The sequence below is a fragment of the Vigna radiata genome, chromosome 8, assembly GCF_000741045.1.
Source record: "Vigna radiata var. radiata cultivar VC1973A chromosome 8, Vradiata_ver6, whole genome shotgun sequence".
NCBI classification, from domain to species: Eukaryota; Viridiplantae; Streptophyta; class Magnoliopsida; order Fabales; family Fabaceae; genus Vigna; species Vigna radiata.
The window spans coordinates 36,280,117-36,289,019 of NC_028358.1; the positions used below are offsets into that span (position 1 = coordinate 36,280,117).

The 8,903-nt window shown below is 53.8% G+C and overlaps 1 protein-coding gene across 1 annotated transcript; it reads right to left on the minus strand.

Moving 5' to 3' along the window:
- Nucleotides 1-7,725: 7,725 nt before the first annotated feature.
- LOC106770599 lies at nucleotides 7,726-8,370 on the minus strand. Its single transcript, XM_014656400.1, has one exon. It carries the CDS (start codon nucleotides 8,368-8,370, stop codon nucleotides 7,726-7,728), a length of 645 nt encoding a protein of 214 aa, XP_014511886.1.
- Between the last annotated feature and the right edge of the window lie 533 nt (nucleotides 8,371-8,903).

Genomic DNA, 8,903 nt, shown 5'->3' on the forward strand with positions numbered 1-8,903 from the left:
GTATTAAGGTTACCTTAATTAAGGCCCAATTATGGCCCAATCACCTAAAACATGTGATTATACAAATCATTCTGAACTTACCTTAATCCTGACGATTGTGACTGTTCGGCCTCGCTGCCTACCGGCCGCCTTACCCCTTAATTGTACCCTACAAGCGGGTCCTGTAACCAACCGTCAGGCTATAGTTCCACCGGGCAGTGGTTCTTAGTTTTTTCAGTAATGGCGGAAAGTGGAATGATGTGAAAGCTGAGCTGTGGTATTAAATGCTGGATCTGTTTTAGATTGAAACCGAGTCATGTTGTTCTTCTACTACTGTCGACTCTCCCTTACCGGATGGCGATGCCCGCTCGGCCCCAGCGCTTGTTGTTCTCACCCTTGAGCCTCTAATGCACTGCCCGTCCGGTGGTACCTGGTACCTGCGACCGGGCGGTGGTCCCTAGTACATCAGGCCCCCTAAGCCCTAGACGTGAAGTCATAGGGTTTATGAACGGTGTTTTCCTATGCCGGGGGTGTGTCGGCTCATTACATGGACTGGCGAAGTTTTGAAAATCGGAACCAGGATAGTTTAGGCGGGAATTTTGAAAATGGGATGCCACGTGTTGGAATGGCAGAGGTGGCGCTGTGGGGGAGCGGAACAGTCTCGCAATCTGGGCCCTTGATGACACTTTAGATGAACGGTGCGATGCGGTCGACAGTTACGAAAAATTCGGCTATAAATAGGAGTTATTTGACTGCGTCAGACTTACCTTTTACTCAGTTTTTCCACAGCAGTCGTTCGACATTTCTTTCCAATCAGGTAAATAAATGGCAATTACCATATCTTCTTCTGGTTCCGCGGGTGGGGATGGCGGGGATTCGTCGAGCGGAAGCGGAAGTTCGTGTAGCTCGGGGTCATCCTCGAGGGTGGAGCAATCAAACGCTGGGCAACCGGCGGACCGAATCATATACGGGACGACCCTCTATCTCTTGGAGGGCGGCGTGGAACTTGAACCCATCCGCCCCGCACTGGCCGGCGGATGGCCAGTAATAAGGGGGTATGACTGGGCCCCGCACGACGTGGGAACCTATGAATCCGAGTTTCAGAACCAGGGAGTCCTCTTGGAGTGGGCAAACCAGTCTTTCGTAGCTCGCGATGAGGCGGACACCCAGCTTTTCCGATTGGGCGTGTGTTATCCCAACGAGCGCGTTTTCCACGGGAAAGGGACAAGCTCTGAAGATTTCTTTTTCGTGTATACATATCTGTTTCGTCGCATGATGGTACGGATCCCTTTTACTCGGTTTCAAGCCGCCGTCCTGAAGAGGATGAACGTTGCCTCCGCCCAATTACACCCGAACGGTTGGGCCTGTATTCAGGCTTTCATGGTGGTGTGTTCGGCTTTAGGCGTCGAGCTTTCGACATCCGTTTTCTTTCACTACTTCCACGTTCGGCCGGTTACGACGTGGGGTTGCGTGTCATTGATGTCCATTCAACAGGGCTTGTTCCAGAACTACGCAGATTCTTTCAAAGATTTTAAACATAAGTTTTTCAAAATAGTAATAAGGGATAGCGGTCGGAACAAATTTGTGGATCCGTCCGGTGAGCCCCTATTTCCCTTTTACTGGACTGAGGAGCCTGCCCGCATGACGCCGGTGCCGGCTTGCGACCTGACTCCGTCTGAGCGCGATGTCGTAAAGCTTATTAACGATCTTCCCTGTCGCCTCCCCGCCCGCAAGCTAGTCGAATGCCTGTGCCACGACGATTTTATTAACGTGGCGTTTGGTACGATTTTATCGTTTTGCACCGTTATTTGTACGTTTTGTTCTGGCTAATTTTACTCTCGTTTGTTGCAGGTGCTATGTCATTTCCCGGCCCCCGAAAGACGAAGTACGTTCCTCCTGCTCAGAAGAAAGACCCTCGTTTGACTGCTGGTGGCGATGTGAGGATTCCTCCTCCGAAACCCAACTTCAAGCTCGTCCACCGAGGGACCGGCGTTGACCCCACCCCCGTGGGTATTCCGCTGACCGCTGCAACCGGAGCCGCTAAGGCTGCGCCTACCAACCCGTCCATCGGGTTGGCCCCCCAAGTGACCGTGGCCGACACCGGGAAATCCGCAGCCGATACCTCTAACCCTCCACCTGGGGACGCCTCTCGCAAGAAGAAAAAAAGGTCTAAGGAAGGCGAAAAATCTTCCTCTAAGAGAAGCAGACGGGACCGCACTCCTCAACCACTACCGGGCGGTCTTATGGATCCAGCTTTTGGCGTTAGCGACCGGCTGGACTTTCGTATGAGCTCGGCGCAGCGAGAAATTGTGGAGCAGCTCTCGGAACAACAGCTTCTTAAGGCCGCCCTGGAGCATAGTAGCCAGGGGGCTATGCTAATGTGGTATGCGGAGAGGTTTGCCGACCGCCGGGGGCTGGATGCCATTCAGAGGAAGTTGATATCCGAGAAGAAAGCGGCGGCGGAAGCGAAGGCTAGCCTGGAGGCGCTCACCCATGAACACGTCAACTGTGAATCGGAGCGGGCGGGTCTGCAGAAGAAATTGGTGGATGCTTGCGCCGAAGTGGAAACCCTCACCCAGAAGCTTAACGCTTTGGGGTTGAAGTACAAGGCGGAACAGGAAGAAAATAGCCGCCAACGAGCCGCCTTGGCCGAGGCGAACAAAAAGGTCTCGATCCGGGATGAGGAACTGGTTAAGCTGCACGCCGAAAACATCCGCCTGCAAGGAGAGCAACAACAAGCGGCAGATACTATCGCGCGCTTAACTCCGGATATTCAACTAGAACATGAGGAGGGTTTTTTCAAGGCCATCCGCTAAGCCGCCTACTTTTTCAACTTCGACCCGAGCTCCGTGGATTTTGATCTGGGAATGGACGTCCATAAGGGGAAGATTGTGCCTCTTTCGGAAATCCCCGGAGAACAGTATGAGGCTCCGCCAGCTGACGGTAGTTGATTTTATTAATGTGGCGACCGTGGGTCGGCCTGTTTTTTCTTTTTTGGGTTGGGGGTTGTTACGCGTTTGGTGGAAGCCGACCGGTTTTATTCCAATCGCTTTTTGATTTTGAAGTTACTAATTATACATTGTACAGCCCTCTGTCGATAATGAAATTGTTCGGTTTTCACGTCGTTTTGTTGCGTAATCTTTAGTTGTTTATTTCGAAGTTACACGTTTGTTCGGACGGTGGTGATTCTTTTACTAGGGCTCGCTGTTGGCGGTCCTTTTACTGAATACGCCGTTTGCCATCCTAGCGCGTTTCCCGGGCGGCAGTGGTCCCGTTGGAACTCGCCGTGCACCGCCTGCGGGAATGATCGGGTGGCAGTGGTTCCAAAGGAACTCGCCGTTCACCACCCGGTGACGTGGTCGGGTGGCAGTGGTTCCTATGGAACTCGCCGTTCACCACCCGGTCGGAAGTGGTAGTGTCTTTTCCGGGGAAAAGATGTCGTTCACCACTTGGTCATGCTGCAACTATAAGAGGTAAACGATTGGGTTTCATTATCCAACGTCTAAGAAACATTCAAAGTACAATACAAGTTTAACAGAAATAAAATTTCAGATGAGAGGTGTTCCAAGTGTTCCGCAATGGTCGTCCGCCTGGGGCAGAAAGGCGGTAGGCTCCATTTTGTAAATTTTCTAGTACCCGGAATGGGCCGTCCCATTTCGCCGCAAGCTTTCCGTGCGCTTGCTCCTTTCTAGCATCTCCGGTGTTTCTCCACACTAGATCTCCCTCCTGGAAACTCCTCGGTCGCACCTTAGTGTTATACCGTCGCTCCACTAAACGCCGACAGGCCTCCGCGTGTAGCACAGCGCGATCCCTACGTTCCTCTACAGAATCTAATTCCACCCTCAACTCCTCTTCGTTAAGTTGCAAGTCCTGGATCTGTCTCCGTAGCGACGGTTCCCCCAGTTCCACCGACAACCGACAGCATGGCGTCAGTCCCGTATGTTAGGTTGAACGGGGATTCTCTGGTTGTCCCGTGCGGGGAACAACGGTATGCCCATAGGACCCCCGACAGTTCGTCCACCCAGGCTCCTTTTCTCTCGCCCAACCTTCTCTTAAGCTCAGCCACAATTGCCTTGTTAGCTGCTTCCGCTTGGCCGTTCGTCTGGGGGTGTTCGACCGAACTGGTGATGTGTTTGATGCCCAACCCTTGAAAAAATGTTTGCAATTTCTTGTCGATGAACTGACGGCCATTATCGGTTACGATCGTCCGTGGGAGTCCAAACCGGCATATTATTTTCCAGAAAAAACTCTGCACCTGCCTGGCGGAAATTGTGGCTAAGGCCTCTGCCTCCACCCACTTTGTGAAGTAGTCTACCGCGACGAGTATAAACTTCTTTTGTGCACGGCCGGGGGGAAAGGGGCCGACAATATCCATGCCCCACTTGGCGAACGGCCAGGGCAAGATGATAGTTCGCAGTTCAGCTGGGGGGGTGTGCGGTATGTTACCGTGGGCTTGGCATCGTTCGCACTTTGCCGTGAACGCTTTGGCGTCATTTTCCATGGTCGGCCAATAGTACCCGGCTCTGAGGGCCCTCGCCCGTAACGTCCTTGCTCCAGTGTGCAACCCGCAGATTCCATTGTGGAGCTCGTTCAAGACATATGCCGCCTGGTCCAGACTCACGCATTTCAGCAGGGGGACTGAGAACCCCCGCCGGTAAAGGTCTCTGCCTAGGGTGACATACCGGGCCAGCCTTCGGGCTTCTGCTGGCTTCAGGCTGACCCCTTGGTCTTGGTCCATCATCATCTTCATAATTTCAGCGCGCCAATCGTCGCTGACAACTGCCCCCAACGCCATGCACTCCACGGACGGCTCCGTCAAAACCTGTCGGATGACCGTAGTCAATTGCCCTTTCTCCTTGCCGGCGCTAAGCTTCGACAACATGTCAGCCCGAGCGTTCTCCTCTCGCGGTATATGCTTTATGGTGAAGGGCTGGAAATTCTTGGCTATTGTGCTGGCTTTGTGGAAGTACCTCAACAGCTGGTCATCCTTGACTTGGAACTCTCCCGTCATCTGTCCGACAACCAGTTGGGAATCGGTTCTGCACGTGAGGGAACGAGCTCCCATGTCTAAGGCCAGGGTGAGTCCGGCGATTAAGGCTTCGTACTCAGCCTGGTTATTGGAAGCTTTAAACTTGAACACAAGTGACTGCTCGATGAGGAACCCACCTGGCCCTTCCAACACCACCCCGGCTTCAGCACTTGCCCGCCCAGCTGCCCCATCCACATAAAGGTTCCAACCTTCGGGAGATTGGGCCTGGGGCAACTCTAGTGCAAAATCAGCTAGGTGTTGTCCTTTGATAAACCCTCGCGGCTCAAAGCGCAAGCCGAATTCCGACAATTCCACCGCCCAGCTTACCATCCTCCCAGCGATATCGGGCTTTCTCAAGATCTTGGACACGGGGTGGTCGATTTTGACAACCACTTGATGGCTCTGGAAATATGGACGGAGCCTCCTAGAGGCGTGGAGAAGAGCTAGGGCGACCTTCTCGACCAGCTGATACTGGGCTTCGGCGGGTTGAAGCACTCTACTAACGAAGTATATCAGGCGGGGTTCACTGGCGTCCTGAACCAGGGCTGCACTGATAACTTCATGAGACAACCCCAGGTAGATTTGTAGTTCAGCGTTGGGGAGGGGTCGGTTCATTACCGGAGGGTTGGTCAATAAATCTTTTACAGCAGTGAACGCCATTTCGCAGTCGACGTCCCAGACTCCTGCTTCATCCCCCTTTTTCATTCTTTTTAGGATCGGTCGGATCCGGTCGGCCAACTTTGGAATGAAACGGGCAAGGGCCGTCAGTCGTCCGACAAGCCGTTGGATCTCCTTCAGGTTGGTGGGACTTCGCATGTCGAGGATGGTCGTGCACTTGTCGGGGTTGGCCTCTATTCCTCTTTCGGTCAGCATGAACCCTAGAAATTTTCCAGCAGAGACACCAAAGGTGCACTTGGCAGGGTTAAGGCGCATATTATATCGGCGTACCTATTTGAACACTTCCTCCAGGTCGCGAAGGTGAGCCTCGGGCGTCGTAGACCGGACGACCATGTCGTCCACATATACCTCCATGCACCGCCCAATCTGGTCAGCAAAGATCTTATCCATGAGCCGTTGGTATGTGGCACCAACATTTTTTAGCCCGAATGGCATGACATCATAACAGTAATTCCCCCGGTTGGTGATAAATGTCGTCTTCTCCCGGTTGGCTTTGTGCATGGGTATCTGGTTGTACCCCGAATAGGCATCCAAGAAACTAAGTAATCGGTGGCCGGATGCTCCGTCCACCAGGTTGTCGATGTTCGGGAGTGGATGGGAGTCTTTGGGACAAGCCTTGTTCAGGTCCGTGTAGTCGGTACACATTCGCCACTTCCCACTAGATTTCTTTACCATTACCACGTTGGCAAGCCAAGTGGTGTATGTCACTTCGCGGATGAACCCGGCTTCCTTTAGTTTTTTTCACCTCCTCCTCTACCGCCCGCTCCTTCTCAGCGCCCATTCGGCGTTTCTTCTGTGCCACCGATCGCGCTTCTCTAAAGAGGGCTAGGCGATGTGTCATGATGGAAGGGTGTATCCCCGGCATGTTGGCCGCGGTCCAGGCGAACAAGTCTCTGTTCCGCCACAGTATCCTCCTCAGGCCATCCTCAGTTACAGGATCCAGGCCCCCCGCCATTGTACTGACCTGATCCTCCCTCGGCCCTCAACTTGGCCGGCTGCACCTTTCCGTGCGGTTCCAGACAATCCTCCGTACCTACCTGTGGGTCCAGATCGGCCATGGCCACCTCCGACCGAGGCACTTTCGCCCTCGGAACCCGAGGATACATCCGCAGACCCGCGGCGTAACATTCTCTTGCCATTTTCTGGTCGGCCCGCACCGTTATAATTCTCCTCCTCTCGTTGGGATATTTCAGAGTTAAGTGGGGAGTGGATACAATGGCGCCGAAAGAATTAAGGCAGGGGCGCCCCAACAGAACGTTATACGAAGTGTTGGCGTCTACCAGTAGATACCGAACCTTCTTCTCATCGCCGTCCCACCCTGTTCCTAATCGGGTGCGGAGATCCACGTACCCCTTGGTATCCACCCGTTCCCCCGCGAAACCAACAATCTGCTCGTGGAAGGGAACGATCAGGTCTTCTGAGAGATCCATCTGCAAGAAGGTTTTCCAATATAGGATATTGGCCGAGCTTCCCTGGTCGACCAGGACTTTCCTCACTTCATACCGGGCGATCTCCGCCGTGATAACCATCGGGTCATCTTGCTCTAAATCGGGTGCGTGGAAGTCGTCATCCGTGAATGTTATCGGCGGCATGGATTTCCTGTTAGCTTGGACACTGTTGACGGCCCCCCGCCCGCGAACCCCCCAGATATCGTATTGATTCTCCCTCGTATTGGCCAATCGCGATAGCCGCTGCAACTCCTACTCTTGCGCCTTCGGTTTTCGTAATTCGACCGATTATTCGACCGTCGAAGTGGTCGACTCGGACTCCGGCCTTGATCTCTCCGAGGGGTAGGACTGGGCCCCCGTCTTCTCGGAGGTTCGGCGGGCGCCGTTTTGACATACTGTTTCAAATGCCCCGCGCGAATCAACTCCTCTATTTTATCACGAAGGGTCACGCATTCCTCCATGGTGTGTCCCATGTTCTGGTGGTATAGGCAATGCTTGTTACCGTCGGCACCCGCCGGTGTGGGCCGCTTTTTCAGGGGGGAATCAAATTGACGCTCAGTGCCTCCTGCAAGATACGCGCGGGAGGGGCGTTCAGCGGGGTGTATTGCTAAAACTTGGCTCCTCGGGGGCCTCCCTCGGCTTGAAACCCCCCACCTGTGAGGAGCCGTCGGTTCTCTTCCCCTCGGCTTTTTCCTTTAACTCCTGGCTTTCCTTCTTATACGCTTGCTTCATCTCCTCAACCCTCATTTCATCCGCCGCCCGCTCTCTCAACTCCTCCATGGTCTTCGGCCGTTTTCGGCATACACTGTCCTTAAAGGGGCCCGGGCGAAGGGTGGGCATCACGTATTGCAGGGCCAACTCAACGTTTAACCCCTTAACCCTTCGGACCATCTTCTGATAGCGGTCCATGAATGCTTTTAGCGTCTCATCCTTCCCTTGTCTAAGATTGGAGAGCTCGAAAACCGTGGGGTCCTCGGCCCGACTGTCAGCGAATTGTCTACCAAACATCTCCTTCAGCCCTTCAAAACTCTGGATGGATCCCGAAGGTAAGGAGTTAAACCATTCGAGCGCCTCACCTTCTAACGACAGGGAAAAAGCCCGGCACCAAATTGCCCTGTTGCCTGTTCTGAACGCCATCCTGGTAGAGAAGGCTTGGATGTGATCATCAGGATCGGTTGTGCCGTCGTATATGCTGAGTTGAGGGGGTACAAAGTGCTCCGAAATATGGACATCCATGATGGCCCGAGTGAACGGTAATCCTTCAACTACCTCCTCCTCCTTCACCGTCGGCGCCCCTCCTACCGGCGCTGTGTTGACAATGCTGGCCACTCTCTCCGTCCTCGCCTGGCTTCCCTCCAACTCCGTGTCCTCTATCCTCCAAGTTCTGTCTGAGGTGCTACTGTGTTCGGTCGTCCCCCCCGACCGGTCGAGGTCCTGGGGTCCTCCTCCTGTTGCCGTCCAGACACATCCTTACCTTTCTCCCTAGCTTCCCGCTCCCGGGCAATCCGGGCGGTGCACTCCTCTCTCATAGCCGACAACTCTTCCTCGTGTTGCCGCTTCATATCCTCCATTTGCTGTCGCAATGCCCTGATCGCCTCCATCGGATCCTCAACAGTCGTGTTTCTCGTGGTCACCATTGGGCTTAGACTCTCGGCCCCACGGTGGGCACCAAAATGTTCCGGTATAGGGCCGAGTTCCAAACCTACACAATTTCTCCTTCTTGATCAATCTGCTGTCAAACTTCACCCACGTGCTCCTGTGTTCCAAAT

Coding starts and splice junctions, on each gene's coding strand:
- LOC106770599 (XM_014656400.1), bottom strand. CDS start 8,370: ATGGATGTCCATATTTCGGAGCACTTTGTACCCCCTCAACTCAGCATA.